This window comes from Oncorhynchus clarkii, chromosome 27 (genome assembly GCF_045791955.1).
Source record: "Oncorhynchus clarkii lewisi isolate Uvic-CL-2024 chromosome 27, UVic_Ocla_1.0, whole genome shotgun sequence".
NCBI lineage: Eukaryota > Metazoa > Chordata > Actinopteri > Salmoniformes > Salmonidae > Oncorhynchus > Oncorhynchus clarkii.
Window position 1 is genome coordinate 11,623,531 of NC_092173.1, and position 21,307 is coordinate 11,644,837.

Below are 21,307 nucleotides of genomic sequence, written 5' to 3' on the forward strand. Positions count from 1 at the left end.
ACTCTGTCCATAGGACAACAATCAGTCGTATATTGCACAAATCTGGCCTTTATGGAAGAGTGGCAAGAAGAAAGCCATTTCTTAAAGATATCCATAAAAAGTGTCGTTTAAAGTTTGCCACAAGCCACCTGGGAGACACACCAAACATGTGGAAGAAGGTGCTCTGGTCAGATGAAACCAAAATTGAACTTTTTGGCAACAATGCAAAACGTTATGTTTGGCGTAAAAGCAACACAGCTCATCACCCTGAACACACCATCTCCACTGTCAAACATGGTGGTGGCAGCATCATGGTTTGGGCCTGCTTTTCTTCAGCAGGGACAGGGAAGATGGTTAAAATTGATGGGAAGATGGATTTAGCCAAATACAGGACCATTCTGGAAGAAAACCTGATGGAGTCTGCAAAAGACCTGAGACTGGGACGGAGATTTGTCTTCCAACAAGACAATGATCCAAAACATAAAGCAAAATCTACAATGGAATGGTTAAAAAATAAACATATCCAGGTGTTAGAATGGCCAAGTCAAAGTCCAGACCTGAATCCAATCGAGAATCTGTGGAAAGAACTGAAAACTGCTGTTCACAAATGCTCTCCATCCAACCTCACTGAGCTCGAGCTGTTTTGCAAGGAGGAATGGGAAAAAATGTCAGTTTCTCGATGTGCAAAACTGATAGAGACATACCCCAAGCGACTTACAGCTGTAATCGCAGCAAAAGGTGGCGCTACAAAGTATTAACTTAAGGGGGCTGAATAATTTTGTACGCCCAATTTTTCAGTTTTTGATTTGTTAAAAACGTTTGAAATATCCAATAAATGTCGTTCCACTTCATGATTGTGTCCCACTTGTTGTGGGACACAATGTTTGAAGCCTTTATGTTTGAAGCCTGAAATGTGGCAAAAGGTTGCAAAGTTCAAGGGGGCCGAATACTTTCGCAAGGCACTGTACAACCAGAAGTCATCCAAAGCCAGCAGACTCTACCAACAAAAATATTTAAGCAAGCCTAAAATGGGTGGAAACCGGATAAGAGATGATGTACAGAGATGATGTGCAGCCAGAGTGCATCTCAGACTAAGTAACTTTGTAACTTTGATGTTGTAACCTTTTCTCAGGGCATGAGTCATTGTCTGACTTTCTACACAGCTGGAGGGATCACTCACATCTGCTTTGGATCTCAATTACCTGTCTCTTCTAAAGCAGTCTCTTCAATTTCTGCTCTCTGCCTGGCTTGAAAGGTAGAAAACATTGCTTCTAAAGCACTGTTTTCAAAGGCATAATACCCAAAGACAAAGGCATATACTAAACAATATAGAGTTCCTTTCAGACAAGTATCTTCAGTCAAGTATCTTCAGTCAAGTATCTTCAGATGAGGAAAATAAGTTTGACTGGTGTCATCCAAACTACTTTTGAGTAGGTGCTGGTGTCGTGATTTTGGAAAGCTGCCTCAGATCTGTGGCCTGAACTGTATTGTTCCAAATGGAGAAAGATTGAAACCTCAATGACTAATCATGTCTTGAGCTTGATTTCTAAGGTTATAGCTAGAGTCGTTTTCTCTGGAATATCAAATGAGGAACTGTGATAATGTCCTCTGGTCCTCCCAGGTGAGGGAGGACATGACGGAGCAGGGGTCAATCTTCAGTTCCGTCTCAGATGTGATTAGAGTGACAGGCCCTGATGGAGAATATCATCTCAAAAATGTTTAACCACCAACCGTGTTCCAAAATTAGACGCTTGACAGAGCAGAGACGTGCTCTGAGACACACACACGGAGATATGCACACCAAGACACACACACACACAGCCCCCCCACACACACACACACACAACCTAGCAGGGACCTACTGTTTCTGTTAACCCCAGAAAAAGTCCTTCCTTGCTGGCTGATACCATCCCTTCCTCTCTGTTCAGAGTTGCTTGCCTGGATGAGTTGGGATAATTCAGCCTGTGAAGCCATCCAATTCAACCCCAACCCCATCCAAAAAGCACCCAGCCTCACCGACCCTACCCACACCCCCGCTGTCTCCCTTCTCTCCACTCTTGACGGAGCGAGATGAATAACGTGCTCTGTGCTTGGCAGATTGTGGTTCAGAAAGTCCCGGTAAGCTCCACTTCTCTCCTGTCAGAAGACCGAGAGCTCTACCTCAAACTAAGCCCACCATGCAGCACAGAGTCAGACCTGTTCAACCGTGAACCTGTATATCACACAAGATCACGACCCCAATCATCTTTTGAGGATTGCACTTGTTTGTCACACCGATTTTTTTATTTCACCGATGGCAAAGCATTCATACACACGCCGACCACATCCTACTTGGCCTTGCTAAGAAACAGCAATTCACTTGTTATCTGCAGCCAAAATGTCACTGAAGCGGAAGAATCAAATCAAACTTTGTTTGTCACATGCGCCGAATACAACAAGTGTAGACCTTACCGTGAAATGCTTACTTACAAGCCCTTAACCAACAGTGCAGTGGAATCACTGATTACCAGGGGAAATTGGCAGACGCAAACAAAATTGTATGATTGCTCTCACGCACCAATCACTTCACTCATACACACACAAACACATACTCACAAATGTCTTATATGCCTGTTGGACAGAGTTCATTCGGAAAGTATTCAGACCTCTTGACTTTTTCTACATTTTGCCTTATTCTAAAATGTATCAAATTATATTCCCCCTCAATCTACACACAATAGCCCATGACAAAGCGAAAACAGGTTTTGACATTTTTGCTAATTTATTACAAATATAAAGTATTCAGACCCTTTGCTATGAGACTCGAAATTGAGCTCAGGTGCATCCTGTTCCATTGATCATCCTTGAGATGTTTCTACAACTTGATTGGAGTCCATCTGTGGTAGATTCAATTGATTATACATGATTTGGAAAGGCACAGACCTGTCTATATAAGGTCTCACAGTTGACAGTGCATGTCAGAGCAAAAACCAAGCCATGAGGTCGAAGGAATTGTCCGTAGTGCTCCTAGACAGGTTTGTGTCGAGGCACAGATCTGGTGAAGTGTACCAAAAATGTCTGCAGCATTGAAAGTCCCCAAGAACACAGTGGCCTCCATCATTCTTAAATGGAAGAAGTTTGGAGCCACTAAGTCTCTTCCTAGAGCTGGCCGCCAGGCCAAACTGAGAAATTGGGGGAGAAGGGCCTTGCTCAGGGAGGTGACCAAGAACCCGATGGTCACTCGGACAGAGCTTCAGAGTTCCTCTGAGGAGATGGGAGAACCTTCAAGAAGGACAACCATCTCTGCAGCACTCTACCAATCAGACTTCATGGTAGAGTGGCAAGACGGAAGCCATTCCTCGGTAAAAGGCATGATATGACAGCCAGCTTGGGTTTTCCAAAAGAAACAAGATTCTCTGGTCTGATGAAACCAAGATTGAACTATTTGGTTTAAATGCCAAGCGTCACTTCTGGAGGAAACCTGGCACCATTCCTACGGTGGAGCATGGTGGTGGCAGCATCATGCTGTGGGATGTTTTTCAGCGGCAGGGACTGGGAGACTAGTCAAGATCGAGGGAAAGATGAACAGAGCAAGATGCTTGATGAAAGATTGATGAAGAGAAAAAAACAATATAATCAATTTTAGAATAAGATTGTCACGTAACAAAATGTAGAAAAAGTCAAGGGGTCTGAATACTTTCCGAATGCACTGTACGTAGCCATTGAGTGCTCTAATGAAAATGACACAATAGGCTGAATGCAATTAACTAGCAAGAAAACCAATCACTCAACTTAGCATATAGACACAGAAAAGAGAAGAAAGTCCAGATGTACGAATGTCTGTGTACAAAATTGTGGGCCACAGCAGATGACAGAAATACAAATTGAGGAAGACAAGAGAATCTTCGGGCTCAAAGCTATGCACATGTTGATGTAATCATTTCCAATGACCTGAGGATTTTTCTGTCGGGCATAGAGAGAAACAGGAGACAAATAGCTGTTTCCCCCGTTGGCTAATTCCCATCTCTCTCTTTCTCTCCTCCTCTTTCTTCTGTGATTAATTCAGCCACCCAAAATAGACTGCTATAATTAATGCTAGGTTACTAGTAGAGCGTAGTCCCTTTCACACAGACTCAGAGTACAAACATGAGAATTGACAAGAGGCTGACAAAAATAGCACATCTCAAAGTCACTTCCTTTAGTAACCTATATATCACTGGGCTGGTTTCAGAGACAAAAAAGGCCCGTCCCATGTTCTAGACTGGAAGTTACAAGGCCAAAACCCTAAACAGTATATTCAAACACTGCCGGTCAGAGCGGGGTGGAAGTTCAGCCCGTTGTTCAGCAGTCACACCCTGATTATCACAAAGGGAGCAACGCCCTCCACTGCTGGCTGCCGCTCAGCTCGCCACTGATTGGATTACCTTTGACCCCCTCCCTTTGTGAGCCCAGCTGGTCTGTCCCTCCGTGTGTCCGTCTGGCTAACAAAAGGGTGCCAACTTTAAATGCTGCAATCTAACTAAAAGGAAGGGGAAACAGTTTGGGGAGATGAGAGGTTGCCAGGCAATCAGTTGCTTATTCAGCTGTACATACTCCTCACCCAAATCCTCATCCATTTCTTACTAACTGCATTAAAATGGTCTGATACCAGCCAAGACAATAGACCTAAGTTTAAAGTCATTGTACCACAGTGCTGCACCCAGGTTAGACCCAGCCCAGGCCTAGAGATTCCTGCCCATGCAGCTGTCTAGCTATCCAGGGAGGTGGTCCTGGATCCTGGGCTAAGCCACACTGTCCCCATGTTAATACTCGGAATGTGACACCAAGGAGTGGAAACCACAGCACTCAGAGGCCAACAGACTGACAGACCCCTGAAATAACATGACTCGCTGTGCACAAGAATGTAAGGTATGCAATCAAGACACGTGTAAAGAATGTTCACGCACTGTTGTTTATCGGTATATGATATGCATACCTACATGTCAACTCAAGCATTTAAACCGTTTTTTTACATTTTAAATTACAAATACATAGGGTACTCCTAGCCTGGCTTTGCACATTTGACAGTGGGAGTTTTTCCACGGGTGGGTGGCATCGATGTAAAACTTGTCTTGAGCTGTCAACACTTTGGCCTCAAGGAGGGGAGGGACCTCTGGCTTTCTCATCCAATGGGGTTTGCGAAGGAGACGAGGAGAGATTAGAGAGGACGCGAGGACAACGCAATTGAGATCTACCCCTGTTCTCTGTCTCGGGGCGGAGAAACAGGTCAATACAGCAGATACGCACCACCTGTCAATGTATTACAGTCATCCGTGCCTTTCAGACAGGCTGCTGAGTCACATATTTTGCCTAATGGTCACGGCCCCAATGTCAGGGCGCATAAGTATGGCCATGATGGGATGACAAGAAACTTGATGCATCCTCATCATCATCCCCAGCCTCAACAACCATTGGTTTCTTTAACAAGAGGATGAGTGTATTGTGTGGGGGACATCTGGGGTCAATGTCTGGACGCTGGTCTGGACAAATATCTCAGCCATCCTACCAGGGTATCAGAACCCTCAAGTCATTGTGTCAAAGTATTGCCATAGTATTACCATAGTATTCGGCTTACAAACCAGTCATATATTCTGCATAATGTTAGTGTCGATCCCTCCATACCAGCCCTGGCCTGAGGTCTTTCTTGACCCATTCCTATATGGCCAGAAGGAAGGTCCACAGAACTGATGTGCTTTATATCATTCCATTACAATAGGATACAGTAGGCAAACTACACTTCCTTTCAGCCGCACCTATACTATCCCAGTTGACTGTTCACTTTGCCATATCAAAGGATGCTGACAGTTAGCCTACATGACAATACAAGGTGGTTCATTGCAGGCATGCGTCGTATAAAAATGCAGGGCGCGTTTTTGAAATGTATTACTGTAGAGATGAATAGGCAAAAACTACTGCCGCACAGAACACGATAGAAGGTGGGTATATGGCTCTGCTACACCGGACACAGATATTTCATAGTTTACCTTTAAATAAAACCCATGCAGAGGGGGGCTTGTAAGGGTGGTCTTGATTGAACCATAGGTTACTGCAGGCACCGCAATTCATTTAATATATTACATGCATATAAATAGCCTATTTCAAAATATTATCTGCAGTTATTTTTCAAAAGATCTGAATTGTTTCGTATCTTGTTCATAATAATTGATCCCATTTCTTGGATTTGAAAACGAAAGACTTCGGAGACATGCACGCGCGGAGATTAATTCATTATTAACCATTAACAATCCACAAAACATCAAGTCCCCATAAATAACGGTATAGGGAATATAGAGAGAACTCACCAATGAGAAGAGTGAATAATTGTGAGTCCGTGCCGCCTTTTGTGTAATCCAATCCCAACGAAATATGGAAGAACATGTAATTTCAGAATGTCTTCATGAACATTGGATGAAGCGATGATTCGATGCGGGCAAGTGGTCTTCTTGATACCAATACTTGAACGAGTCAATCCGATTGTGATAAAATAAAACAAAAAAACAAGACAGAGCAGTAAAGAACGATTTCAATAAATTGTTTGTAATCTTTATGCTTTAGTTGACTGTGCACTTACTGCCGCACAGACTGGGTTCCTCTCCCAACTCCAATCGCTGGCCCTGCCTTCTGAGCGAGCCTATTGGCACAGACGCCCGGACATGGAAATTTACTCTACCCATTGATGTTTTACAAAAACACCACGGACCCATGTTTCACACTCTACAGCGCCACCGTGTGATTGTATCATTTTTTTTAAAAGTGACTGCGCTGAAGTGACAGAACTTTTCTTTCAAATTGGATTATATTAAACCTAAACTGATGTCGAAGACTACAATAAATGGCCTTTAAATTGACAAATGTGTTCTTGTCAGGCAGAAGATGCCATGATGTCCTGCCTTCAAGATTGTGGATGAGAATCTACTGAATGGCTGTGTTCTAAAAAGCTTCTGAGATAAATTCTGACTGTGAAGATCCTAAAAAGTCTCCAGATTTAGCTTCTATAAGAAATGTTTCATTTTTCCACAAATTACTTTGTTTCAGTAGACATCAGCATTTAGCAAGAAAAGTGGTGCCTAATAAAATGTGTGTTTAAGGGCCAAAATGTCAATTTTCATGCCAATATAAACTAAAACCAGCTGGTCATTATTAGCACCATTGCAATCCAACTTTCCATTACACAAAACTACAACATCACTGAGCCTTTCCTTTCCCAGTGTATGTGCCAGTCATTACATCTTATTTGATAAATGTCCTTAGAAGCAGAGGTGGAAAAAGTACTACATCGTCATACTCTGAATTGAACCCATTTTAAAACAGCTATCCCATGACAAAATGTCTCCCTTTTAGTCAACTGTTTATTGCAAGGATGGTGACCCACAGAATAATAATTGATTATGTCTTATGGAGGTGGAGTATGGTCCCAAAGTGCATGGAACAGAACATCAACGCACACATTTATGCGGATGCTTTTTACAGACGGCGTCATCTAGCTGGACTATTTTATCATATTGTTTGAGGACATTAGGGTTTCCATCAAACAGTCCTTTAAAATACGTAGAACAACGCTCATCAACATGCCATGGAAATACATTCACAAGACAGATAATAATGCAACCAAAAACAGGCAGTGAAATAAGCCTTGTATAGAAGTTATTTTCCAGCATTAAATATTCCCTACATTATATTTTTGGCAAAAAAAAAAAAAAAACACCTGTTGAAGACTGCAACAATATCTGAAAGAGCAATCTTTGTAGTGTGTTACAATAACATCCACCTCACTTTCAGTGTAAAAATTGCTTTGAGGAAAAACACTGCCATTTTCAGAAACAAAGGCGATGTTTGTGGCATTAGCATTAAAAATTACAGTTCGATGGAAACCATTGGACCAGGGCACATCAAAAACACAATCCAACACTCAAAACATGACATTTTCCCTTAACAGAGAGACAGCTCAAATCAATTATTTGTACATCAAGTTGGACCATACACAATTATTATTAACACTAATCTCAAGTGTTTCAAATCATACAAATGCTACAGAGTTTCTTTCTGTGTTCTTTCTGCCTCCCACTCCTTACTGCCAGACCATCTCACTGAGTTTGAGTGGCATCAAGTCACTGACAGAGTCAAAGTGCTGGGAGTCTGTGTATCACCTGTATATCTTACATATATCTTAAATAAACATAGTACACAACCATGGGAGTTGGACAGTCAGTTCTGCCCACTAGGGTGCAGTCAGAGAGGGGGACCACTAGTAATGACCTTTGACCCTATCTAGGCCTAAATTTAGGCAGCCTTCTCCTTCTCCAGCCGCCGCTGTTGGTAGGAGTTGTAGATGTCCAGGAACATGTCCTTGCAGGCGATTTTGGCACCAAGCTTGGAACAGATGAGGAAGGAGCCGGCCATCTTGCGGTGCAGGGAGTAGGTCTCCTCCGGGGGCGGGGTGAGGCGGTGACGCAGCATGACGGGGATCAGGCTCTGGATCCGCTGCGTGGTGCTCTGGGTGCCAAAGTCAAAGGGGTCAGAGTTGGTGAAGGCCTCGCCCAGAATCATCACCGCCTCCACGTGGGCATCCTGGAACGCCTGGGGAGAGAGGGCATTTCAACACAACAACTCAGTAACACTCTGCATCTATAACGCTTTATTACTTGTTATAACCATGCATGCACCTTTATGGCTTATAATATTATACACTTTAATAAGTCATGGCCCTTTGTTTTTTTTACTAACTCAGAAGTATAGAACAGTACATGACAATGTATATACCCCAGTAGAAACAGAGGATAGAGGGAACAGAGAGCGAGAGGGGGAAGGGATGTCATAAACCACACATCAAAAATGTATGCGCTTCATGATACCATAGTTACCACTGCACAAAACTACCCTCTTACCTTGGCCTCAAACCCTGTGAGGAACTTAAGGTCCTTGGATTTCTCCAGGACAGTCTCCCTATCTCCGATAGAGGCTGCGTGCACCACCTGGACACAGACGGACCAACTTAAGTCATCAAAAAGGTTACAGAGAACAAAATCAAAGCCATGATTAGATTCTACCTTTGGTAAATTCAACTGATTGTATACGATATTGAAAGGCACACACCTGTCTATATAAAGGTCCCACAGTTGACAGTGCATGTCAGAGTAAAACCCAAGCCATGAGGTTGAAGTAATTGTCAATAGAGCTCCGAGACAGGATTGTGTTGAGGCACAGATCTGGGGAAAGGTACCATAAAAATGTATGCAGCATTGAAGGTTCCCAAGAACACAGTGGACTCCATCATTCTTAAATGGAAGAAGTTTGGAACCACCAAGACTCTTCCTAGAGCTGGCCACCTGGCCAAACTGAGCAATCGGGGGAGAAGGGCCTTGGTCAGGGAGGTGACCAAAAGCCAGATGGTCACTCTGACAGAGCTCCAGAGGGCCTCTGTGGAGATGGGAGAACCTGCCAGAAGGACAACCATCTCTGCAGCACTCCACCAATCAGGCCTTTATGGTAGTGGCCAGACGGAAGCCACTCCTCAGTAAAAGGCACAACATCCCGCTTGGAGTTTGCCAAAAGGCACCTAAAAGGACTCTCAGACCATGAGAAACAAGATTCTCTGGTCTGATAAAACCAAAATTGAACTATTTGGCCTGAATGCCAAGCATCACTTCTGGAGGAAACCTGGCACCATCCCTACGGTGAAGCATGGTGGTGGCAGCATCATGCTGTGGGAATGTTTTTCAGCGGCAGGGACTGAGAGACTAGTCAGCACCGAGGCAAAGATGAACAGAGCAGAGTAGAGCAAGATCCTTGATGAAAACCTGCTCCAGGGAGCTCAAGACCTCAGACTGGGGCAAACGTTCACCTTCCAACAGGACAACAACCCTAAGCACACAGCCAAGACAATGCAGGAGTGGCTTTGGGACAAGTCTCGGAATGTCCTTGAGTCACCCAGCCAGAGCCCAGACTTGAACCTGATCTAACATCTCTGGAGCGACCTGAAAATAGCTGTGCCGCGACGCTCCCCATCCAACCTGACAGAGCTTGAGTGGATCTGCAGAGAAGAATGGGAGAAACTCCCCAAATACAGGTGTGCAAAGACTGTAGCGTCATACCCAAGAAGACTCAAGACTGTGATCACTGCTTCAACAAGGTACTGAGTAAAGGGTTTTTGTAAATGTGATATTTCCAGTTTTTATTTTTGATACGTTAGAAAAACATTTCTAAAACCCTGTTTTTGCTTTGTCATTATGGGGTATTGTGTGTAGACTGAGGAGTATTTTTATTTTAATCTATTTTAGAATACGCTTGTAACGTAACATTTGGAAAGGTCAAGGGGTCTAAATACTTTCTGAATGCACTGTAATTGTTAGGTCACACGTAGCAAAAAGGTGTCCAGGTAGCCTGTCCCTGTTTCAGTCCATTTTCCTCCGTTTGGTGTTAATGCAGACGACTGAGGTTAATTTACCTGTACGTAATCATCTGTGAAGGCCTCAGGGTAATCCCGGCACGCACCGAAATCCAACAGAATAATCTGGAGACACAGTGGGCAGAGGTTAAACTACATCACATCCCCACCAACACAACAATAGCCACCGTACATGTTCATAAATGCGGGGAATATGTGGTATGTTCTCATGAAAATGAATGTTACATTTTTTGTACATGTATTCTGTTATAAATTCATTATGAAGCTATTTCATACAAAAACTAGCTTGAAGGTCAGAGTCATGGTATTGATGAATGACAAAGCTCTGAAACCCAAATGGCACCCTATTCCCTACATAATCTGTGCACCCTGTGGGCTCTGATCAAAAGTAGCACACTATATAGAGAATAGGGTGCCATATGGGACGTCCCCAGCATCTTGTCACAGGATCACTCGCCCTCTCACCTTGTTCTGCTCAGCGTTGTAAAAGAAGTTGGCCCAGTTGGGGTCCGTCTGCATGAAGCGGAACTCAAAGAGCTCTCTCAGACACAGCTGTAGGATGTTGAAGCAGATCTGGGGGGGAGACATTTGAGACCACAGGGGTCAGTTTATCACTCTTAGCCTGCATCCCAAATGGCAACCTATTCCACCTTATAGGGAATAGGGTGACATTTTGGACACATCCCTACATAGTGAGCAATAGTGTCACCACTTAACTCGGGTTACGGCCCTCTGCTGGTCAAATGAGCCATGTGCATAGTTTGGCATCAGAAATGTGGTTTTAGAGAATCCTTTTAACCTCTACAGGATCAGTGTCCTCACCGTGGGCCGGTTGAGCTAACGTGCGCTACAGTGGCTATTACAGTAGCTATTACAGTGAAAGAATACCATGCTATTGCTGAGGAGAGTGCACAGTTATGAACTTGAAAATGTATTAATAAACCAATTAGGCACATTTGGGCAGACTTGATACAACATTTTGAACAGAAAAGCAATGTTTCATTGGATCAGCCTAAAACGTTGCACATGCACTGCTGCCATCTAGTGGCCAAAATCTAAATTGCGCCTAAGCTGGAATAATACATTGTAGCCTTTCCCTTGCATTTCAAATATAAAAATATTTTAAAAAACGCATGTTTTTTTTCTTTGTATTATCTTTTACCAGACCCAGTCTTCAGGACCCCAAGGCGTGCCCGTTTTGGTTTTTGCCCTAGTACTACCCAGCTAATTCAAATAATCAACTAATCATGAAGCTTGGAAAATATGAATCAGCGGTGTAGTGTTAGGGCAAAAAACAAAACTTGCACGCCTTGGGAAAGTTGGGTTAAGGGCAGTCATAGCTACAAAAAGGTCTCCGGTCAGTCAACCAGTCACCGAGTTAGACTAAGGGTAGGTAATGATGTGGCCACAACATCACCCCACAGCGCTACCAGGAAAAAGACCATTCACCACATTCACCCATGTTTATTCTCCTGGGTGGAGATAAGAGGTCAGCTCTTACCTGGTTCCTTGTCTCCTGGTCCAGATCTACACAGCTGTCCAGCGGTACCCCTGACACCAACTCCATGGCCAGAACCCTCCTTCCTGACAGCTCGTCAACCACAAATGGCACGTGGAAAAATGGGTCATCAGCCAAAAGTGACCTGAGGCAGACAGAAATAAAATCTGCTCAACAGGACTAAACTGGTACATTACTATGAATCACTATACAACAGGCACACAAAGTGGACTACCATCAGATTCACAGTGCATTAGAGAGAGTATCATCTTGATAGTAACTAAACTAAATAAATCTAGAAAATAAAATGAGGGCCAGCATCCCCATCTGAGGAAAGTGGTATTTTAAGTGGTATTTAACTTATAGTCACTGTATAGTAACATTTGGATACACCAAGATGACTACTATAGGCTATTCAAGTTAATGAGCAGTCCTTCTGAAGAGACTTCATGCTTTATGACAGACTCAGAGGTGTAGGGCTTACTTAAAATGCTTGGCACTCTCCGCCTCTCTCTTGTAGTCACACTCCCATGCCAGCTCTCTTTGAAGGACCTCTAGACTACTGTCTGCAAACAAGCCTGCAAGAAAATAAATGTCAACATCAGTGAGGCAGCCTCCTCACGGCATTCTCCCAAGCACTTGGGACTTTCTCACTACAAAGCATTCAATACAGAGGACCAATTATTATTTAAGCGTTGAGATCATTTTTGTAATGAAAAGCGCTATATAAGTTGAATAAATTCAACTGATTCTGAACCCTTACCCTCTGGTAGAACAAGACTCATCTTCAGCACAGACATCAGGTTGTTGATGTCACTGTGGATGCTCTCAGCTACTCCTGGGTACTGCAATGGAGAGAGAGAGAGAGAGAGAGAGAGAGAGAGAAGATCAAAGACTGAGAATATCAATCATTTAATCTTAGAGCTCCCATGACAAAACACAGCGAGAATTTCTTCACCAGAACAATAACCTTTTTTTTACAAGTTAATGTTTAACAACAACAAAAAAACACCCCCAACCACTAACTAGGGGTCGGGATGTTAAGGAGATTGTTTTTTTTTCATCCAAAGATTTTACAATGACAAATTAAACCTCCTCTATTCATGGGTCAGTGACTGATACCATTACTAAAGCTACCATTACTATACTAAAGCTACCATTACTATAGCTACTGAACCTGGAATTGGAGCCTGGTTTTCTTTGGATGTCAAAGGATATTTATGGGATCCCTCACCTGGATCTTCATGGCAACCTCCCTGCCATCTTGCAGCATCCCGTGATGCACCTGGCCAATTGATGCGGCAGCGAAGGGCTTGTCCTCAAACGACGACAGCTTCTCCCTCCAGCCCGCACCTAGCTCCTCCTCCAGAACTTTCTGCAGTCACATACCCAGCAGAGTGGACATCAGTTTAGAAGTCCAACACAATTTCAATATGACTTGCAAACAGTCAAATATATGGAATGTCTTTCTGTACTATACAATAACTGAAGATATGAGTGTACGCATGACGCACATTCATCTGCCAGGCGGGCATGAAGTCCGCGCTCTGTCGGACCCGCTCAAAGATTTTCTGTAGCTGGGGGTTTATGAAGGAGTTATCTACCGGGAAGAACACAACAAGTGTTAAATTGACCTAGTATACAGTGCATTCAGAAAATATTCAGACCCCTTCCTTTTTCCACATTTTGTTACATTACAGACTTATTCTAAAATTGATTAAATATTTATTTGTTTTCTCAATCTACACACAATACTCTCATGACAAAGGGGGAAGAAATTGGGGGGAATTTTAGCAAATGTATTCAAAATAAAAAACACTCTCTTGGAGACCAGGTCTCTCTTGGAGACCAGGTCTCTCTTTACAGGAAAAACCTGTATAAATAAAGGTAAAATAAAACAAATGGTGGTGGCAGCATCATGCTGTGGGGATGTTTTTCAGTGGCAGGGACTGGGGAGACTAGTCGGGATCGAAGAAAAGCTGAACGGAGCAAAGTACAGAGAGATCCCTGATGAAAACATGCTCCAGAGCGCACAGGACCTCAGATTGGGGAAAAGGTTCACCTTCCAACAGGACAAAGACCCTAAGCACACAGCCAAGACAACGCAGGAGTGGCTTTGGGGCAAGTCTCGAAATGTCCTTGAGTGGCCCAGCCAGAACCCAGACTTGAAACCGATCAAACATCTCTGTTAGAGACCTGAAAATAGCTGTGCAGCGATGCTCCCTATTCCAACCTGACAGAGCTTTAGAGGATCTGCAGAGAATGGGAGAAACTCCAAGCTTGTAGCGTCATACCCAAGAAGCATCAAGGCTGTAATCGCAGCCAAAGGTACTTCAACAATGTACTGAGTAAAGGGTCTGATTACTTATGCAAATGTGATTTACATTTGTAATACATTTTCAAAAATGTCTAAACTTGTTTTAACATTGTCATTGTGTATTGATTCAGGGAGAGAAAAAAATACATTTTAGAATAAGGTTGCAACTTTACAAAATGTGTAAAAAGTCAGGTGGTCTGAATATTTAGATGCAGCATAACCATCGAACAAGTATTCCAAGTAATTTCATCAAAGTTAATGTGGTGGGTGACAGAGGGGAGGGTAGATCACTATACCTTGTATACTGAGCATCTGTCCTATTTTGAGGGCTGCCCCTCTGACTTTGCACAAGGTGTTCACTATCCTCTCAGCATTGGCCTCAGACAAGAGAGGTGAGTCCAACAGGGCACCCTCTGAGAGAGACATGGTGGAGTTTATTACAGTTTATTACAAAACAAAACAAACTTCAGTCAGTCCAGCCTGGCAGCCAACCGTACAACCTCCAGAGCCATTTATCATGCAGCTTCTTCATCTCAGGGTCTGTTTCAGAGATGCATAGAGGAACCTACCTGCACGCTTGGCGCCCATAGTTTGCTTCGCCACCTCTGCAATGGCACCTAGTCCCAGCCCGACTGCCAGACCTGCCAAGGAGGCAGACATAAGGAACTACGGTAAGTGTGCCTACCACTATATGCATTCACTTCTGAGACACACCGATCATACACAGTAACATGTACCATTTAAGATGAGTCACAGAGAGCTTGGTGTAAGTGATCGTATAGAGGTATATTTGACTCAAGTAGGGCTGTGCAATGACATCATGACTATAATAGTTGATTTAAGAAAGTATTAGAAATATTGATTGATTGTAATATAGCTGCATGCTGGCTGGGTCATGTTTCCTTAGACATCAGTTGTATGTCATTCTAGCAATAGAATCCTACAGGTGTACCTAATACAACTTCAATATCTGGGGGTGATTTACATTAATTGCAGTGAAACACTTACCCCCGAAGTTAACCAGCCTGCTGATTCTCGTGGCAGGGACCTTCCTCTCTCTTGCACGATCACTAAGCTGTAAAAATGAGAACGTTAAAACGGTAACAATCAAATTTGCTAATTTGAGCTAATGCCAAAGGACAACACAGCACTTTAAGACATGTTATATATACACACACATATACGCACATACATACATACATTCATATATACACAAACACAGTGGGGCAAAAAAGTATTTAGTCAGCCACCAATTGTGCAAATTCTCCCACTTAAAAATATGAGAGGCCTGTAATTTTCATCATAGGTAAACTTCAACTATTACAGACAAAATGAGAAAAGAAATCCAGAAAATCATATAGTAGGATTTTTAATGAATTTATTTGCAAATTATGGTGGAAAATAAGTATTTGGTCACCTACAAACAAGCAAGATTTCTGGCTGTCACAGACCTGTAACTTCTTCTTTAAGAGGCTCCTCTGTCCTCCACTCGTTACCTGTAATAATGGCACCTGTTTGAACTTGTTATCCGTATAAAAGACACCTGTCCACAACCTCAAACAGTCACACTCCAAACTCCACTATGGCCAAGACCAAAGAGCTGTCAAAGAACACCAGAAACAAAATTGTAGACCTGCACCAGGCTGGGAAGACTGAATCTGCAATAGGTAAGCAGCTTGGTTTGATGAAATCAACTGTGGGAACAATTATTAGGAAATGGAAGACATACAAGACCACTGAATCTCCCTCGATCTGGGGCTCCACGCAAGATCTCACCCTGTGGGGTCAAAATGATCACAAGAACGGTGAGCAAAAATCCCAGAACCACACGGGGGGACCCAGTGAATGACCTGCAGAGAGCTGGGACCAAAGTAACAAAGCCTACCATCAGTAACACACTACGCCGCCAGGGACTCAAATCCTGCAGTGCCAGACGTGTCCCCCTGCTTAAGCCAGGACATGTCCGGGCCCGTCTGAAGTTTGCTAGAGAGCATTTGGATGATCCAGAAGAAGATTGGGAGAATGTCATATGGTCAGATGAAACCAAAATATAACTTTTTGGTAAAAACTCAACTCGTCGTGTTTGGAGGACAAAGAATGCTGAGTTGCATCCAAAGAACACCATACCTACTGTGAAGCATGGGGGTGGAAACATCATGCTTTATGGCTGTTTTTCTGCAAAGGGACCAGGACGACTGAGCCGTGTAAAGGAAAGAATGAATGGGGCCATGTATCGTGAGATTTTGAGTGAAAACCTCCTTCCATAGCAAGGGCATAGAAGATGAAACGTGGTTGGGTCTTTCAGCATGACAATGATCCCAAACACACCGCCCGGTGTCGTGGAAGAATCAGAATTTGTTGGTAACACATGTAAGATGTTTTTCATATTCATCATATGTTTGTAAATTACTTCTCATCAAGAATGTTATTTTTGTATAATACTGTGGCAGGGTTGCAGTATCTGTTCTATGTCAAGACTAAGTTGCATGGGCCGCAGAGAGGGGAGAGGTCAAAGTATCATCATGTGTAAACATATCTCTTGGCTCCACAATGTCAGTGTGTCTCTGTGATCTTGTCAAGATAGGATTGGTTGTATTTAGAGTTGGTTGTATCTAAATGACAATTTGATATTTGCCTGTTGATATGGAGGGTTGGTTTATGGTTCTGGGGTTTGAGTAAGGAGACAAAGCTGAACGATTTATTATGTCTATGCTGTCTGACTATGTGTGTGTCTTTGCTATAAAGGACCTCATTTGAAATGTGGAAGGGGCTCTCAGAGAATTCATGGTTAGACACTGAATTGCCTGAGAGTCACAGGACTGTGATAGAGCTCATATAATTAAAATATGGACTTTGATAACTAACTCTGACTTGTGTTGTGGTTTGCTCCCATGATTTGGTAAATAGAGGACATTTCCACGACACCGGGCAACGAAGGAGTGGCTTCGTAAGAAGCATTTCAAGGTCCTGGAGTGGCCTAGCCAGTCTCCAGATCTCAACCCCATAGAGAATCTTTGGAGGGAGTTGAAAGTCCGTGTTGCCCAGCAACAGCCCCAAAACATCACTGCTCTAGAGGAGATCTGCATGGAGGAATGGGCCAAAATACCAGCAACAGTGTGCCAAAACCCTGTGAATACTTACAGAAAACGTTTGACCTCTGTTATTTCCCCTTTGTTGGCAATGAAAGTATTGAGATAAACTTTTGTTATTGACCAAATACTTATTTTCCACCATAATTTGCAAATAAATTCATTAAAACTCCTACAATGTGATTTTCTGGATTTTTTTCCCTCATTTTGTCTGTCATAGTTGAAGTGTACCTATCATGAAAATTACAGACCTCTCTCATCTTTTTAAATGGGAGAACTTGCACAATTGGTGGCTGACTAAATAAGCGCTCCCTAACCAGGACTGCGCTAGGCCAATTGTGCGTCGCCCCACGGACCTCCCGGTCGCGGCCGGTTGCAACAGAGCCTGGGCGCGAACCCAGTCTCTGGTGGCACAGCTGGCCCTGCAGTACAGCGCCCTTAACCACCCGGGAGGCTGGTTCTATAACATTTTGGATTGACTGAGAGAAATTGTTTGTTCAACAATAAAATGAATCCTGAGGAATACAATTTGCCTAATAATTGTGCACGCAGCATGTGTGTGTATATATATCAAATTGGTTCATCCCAAAGATTTTTAGATTTACAATATTCATGAGAAGCACAATACAGTAGGCCTACGTATAAAAACAGCCATTGCATACTTCTTTAGACATGGGGAAATGTTCCTAATATAGCACAGACCAACTTAAACCCCAATGTCCCCATCATAATTTACACCTACAACATCAGCCCAAAACCCAGTCAGTGGAACAACCCACACATGAGATCAAAGACAATCAGGAGGTAAGCCTACGCCACTGACCTTCTGCTTAACAATAGGCCTGGCAAATGCCTGCTTGGACTCCCTGGCCTTCTTGATGTCCTCTGGGGTAAGTCTGGCCACTACTGAGTCATGGAAAAACCTGCTGTGCCATTGCGTCGAGGCAATGTGCAGGAACCGGGCACTTTGGCCGGGCCAGCCTGCTCCCCTTGAACCCCCAGCTGGGCTGAGAGGCGCTCCGCTGGGAATCTCTGTGGCCTCTAGGCCTGGTGGGAATTCAGAGCCCACCGCCCATTTAGCAGCCTCGTCCGGATCCATTTCCTCCCATCCCTCAGCATCAGGGAACACATCCTCCTTGATGGACTGTTGCTGAATATGGAAAAAGTCAAATTCAGTGCCTCATTCAATGTCACTCCAGGCAATATACACCATGCTGCATACAATTGTATTTGGCAGAGTATTATAACACTTTATGTAGCCTAAAAGCTGTAAAGGACATTGAACTGTGATTATGTCTCCAATGTCCATCTATCTATTTGATGTGTGCAGAAAGGCCCCCCTTCTCTCCCATTTGAACATACCATGGCAGCACCACCCATGACTGTGCCCATCACGCCCTCGACCACCTCCTGGGCAGCTTTGACCCCAGTGCCCAGAGTGGAGTTACAGGCCATTAGCCTCAGCATCTCCCCTTGTGTGTTGGCAAATGCATGGCCAACCTTCCCTGCTCCTCGCAGCACCTGAAACACCTCAGCTAGCATCACTGGAAAGACAAACACATGCACACTTTAAACAATCTAGCTACCAATACATTTAGTCTAAGCTTCGCTTATCATTGAAGATGATTCAGTGAGCATGACATGTAATACAGACACGTGTGACTGAGACCTGCACTCATGAGCTAAGGCTTTAACTAGCTAAGTGACTTACATAATTTCCAAAGACGTTACCGTTTGATTACCGAGTGAAGATAGTGGTGCAAACTTAAAACATTTAGTTGGGTAACGTTGAATGCATACATTTAACCCAAGCCTGTTGTTCACACTAGCTACTATATTAGGCTTCACACCCCATCACCAGAGCTAATTAATCACTTAGTTAACTTTAGCTAGTTAAAATATACAGAGGAATTGTCAGTCACTTACTATAGAAGAAGGGATGCTTCCTATAAACCGTGGAGTAACAGACGGCTGTCCTCTTGCCCGTGAAGTAGATAGACGCTGTTTTGCAACAACTTTCAAACCCGGAAATAGAGCTTTGACTAAATTGACAGACGTGCCTGTGGTCCAATTGCACCCGGCAAAATATGAGAAGGCGGGCATAATATAATTAGACCAATCATACGGCACGTTTAAATTATTTAACGTACGATTAATGGATGAAAGTATGTCCACTGAACAAATCAGAGAAGTGACAGGAGAAGCTACGGCAACCCAATGGCCAATAACTTTTAAAGGTGTATCATGTTGGAGCAGGACCAAAATGCAAGTGTTTGGAATGCAGTTACAAAATCATGAGGATGGTGCTGATGCTTAGTGGCGTGTATTTGTGTTTGAAAATTTGACCAAATATAAAATAATGTATATTTCGTCTCTCTGTCTTTCATAAGACATTCAATTCACAAGAGGCTGAATGTATCTCATCAGAAAAAGCAGACGAGCGAGCGATACAACGCCCCTCTGTCTCTGTATGTGTAGCCCATCTATCGGATGCTATGTTGCAGCAGCCAGCCAGCGCCAGCGTCTGCTCAAAAAGAGTACCCTTCGATCACACCGATAGAGGCGTTGCGTTTTAGTACAGTACACCAGGATTATATTAATTTCCAATGAAACACTGTGTTTGCCTTGCAGCGTTGCGTTGCAGAGGCAGTTGCAGTGCGTTTTGTGTGGTGCATCCATTGGATTTATCGAACGTAAGCGTCAAACTGTCTGGTAGACGGCTTGGCAGAAATGGTAGCAGAAGGCAAATGCTGAACTTTTGTTTGGACACATATCCAGATGATGCTGCTTACTATTTTGCGCAATGATACTACAGTGGGGCAAAATGATATGCAGCATTTAACTAAGGTAGAGAAACAACTACATATCACAGTCATAGCAAGTAAAACGATTGTTGTTACTGTTACTTAGAATGTTATAGGGAAGGCATGTACAGTGGGGCAAAAAAGTATTTAGTCAGCCACCAATTGTGCAAGTTCTCCCACTTAAAAAGATGAGAGAGGCCTGTAATTTTCATCATAGGTACACTTCAACTATGACAGAGAAAATGAGAAAAAAATCCAGAAAATCACATTGTAGGATTTTTAATGAATTTATTTGCAAATGATGGTGGAAAATAAGTATTTGGTCAATAACAAAAGTTTATCTCAATACATTGTTATATACCCTTTGTTGGCAATGACAGAGGTCAAACGTCTTCACACGGTTTTCACATACTGTTGCTGCTATTTTGGCCCATTCCTCCATGCAGATCTCCTCTAGAGCAGTGATGTTTTGGGGCTGTTGCTGGGCAACACGGACTTTCAACTCCCTCCAAAGACTTTCTATGGGGTTGAGATCTGGAGACTGGCTAGGCCACTCCAGGACCTTGAAATGCTTCTTACGAAGCCACTCCTTCGGTGTGTTTGGGATCATTGTCATGCTGAAAGACCCAGCCACGTTTCATCTTCAATGCCCTTGCTGATGGAAGGAGGTTTTCACTCAAAATTTCATGATACATGGCCCCATTCATTCTTTCCTTTACACGGATCAGTCGTCCTGGTCCCTTTGCAGAAAAACAGCCCCAAAGCATGATGTTTCCACCCCCATGCTTCACAGTAGGTATGGTGTTCTTTTGATGCAACTCAGTATTCTTTGTCCTCCAAACACGACGAGTTGAGTTTTTACCAAAAAGTTATATTTTGGTTTCATCTGACCATATGACATTCTCCCAATCTTCTTCTGGATCATCCAAATGCTCTCTAGCAAACTTCAGACGGGCCTGGACATGTCCTGGCTTAAGCAGGGGGACACGTCTGGCACTGCAGGATTTGAGTCCCTGGCGGCGTAGTGTGTTACTGATGGTAGGCTTTGTTACTTTGGTCCCAGCTCTCTGCAGGTCATTCACTAGGTGGTTCTGGGATTTTTGCTCACCATTCTTGTGATCATTTTGACCCCACGGGGTGAGATATTGCGTGGAGCCCCAGATCGAGGGAGATTATCAGTGGTCTTGTATGTCTTCC

The 21,307-nt window shown here is 43.4% G+C and overlaps 2 protein-coding genes across 3 annotated transcripts in view; both read right to left on the reverse strand.

Annotated features, from left to right (window-relative positions):
- LOC139386108 (numb-like protein) overlaps positions 1 to 6,618 on the reverse strand; it is a 60,539-nt gene extending 53,921 nt beyond the window's left edge. Inside the window, exon 1 of the mRNA XM_071131536.1 lies at positions 6,300 to 6,618. The gene's annotated coding sequence lies outside the window, so the exon portion shown is untranslated. The remainder of the gene's footprint in view (positions 1 to 6,299) is intronic.
- Positions 6,619 to 7,328: 710 nt separating this feature from the next.
- Positions 7,329 to 19,332, reverse strand: LOC139386173 (atypical kinase COQ8B, mitochondrial-like). Of its 2 annotated transcripts, XM_071131643.1 has the most exons (15): positions 19,233 to 19,332; positions 18,669 to 18,850; positions 18,130 to 18,456; positions 15,226 to 15,292; positions 14,787 to 14,858; positions 14,514 to 14,630; positions 13,415 to 13,500; positions 13,135 to 13,275; positions 12,664 to 12,745; positions 12,385 to 12,478; positions 11,904 to 12,045; positions 10,868 to 10,975; positions 10,442 to 10,507; positions 8,883 to 8,969; positions 7,329 to 8,574 (listed from the first exon to the last, which is right to left on the reverse strand). In XM_071131643.1, coding segments are annotated over exons 1-15 (1,869 nt in total). In that variant the 5' UTR covers positions 19,234 to 19,332; the 3' UTR covers positions 7,329 to 8,277. The 2 variants fall into 2 exon arrangements, with proteins under 2 accessions (XP_070987744.1, XP_070987745.1); XM_071131644.1 differs by lacking the exons at positions 18,130 to 18,456; positions 18,669 to 18,850; positions 19,233 to 19,332 and adding an exon at positions 17,624 to 17,743 and having other exon boundaries at positions 8,035 to 8,574.
- Positions 19,333 to 21,307: the final 1,975 nt, after the last annotated feature.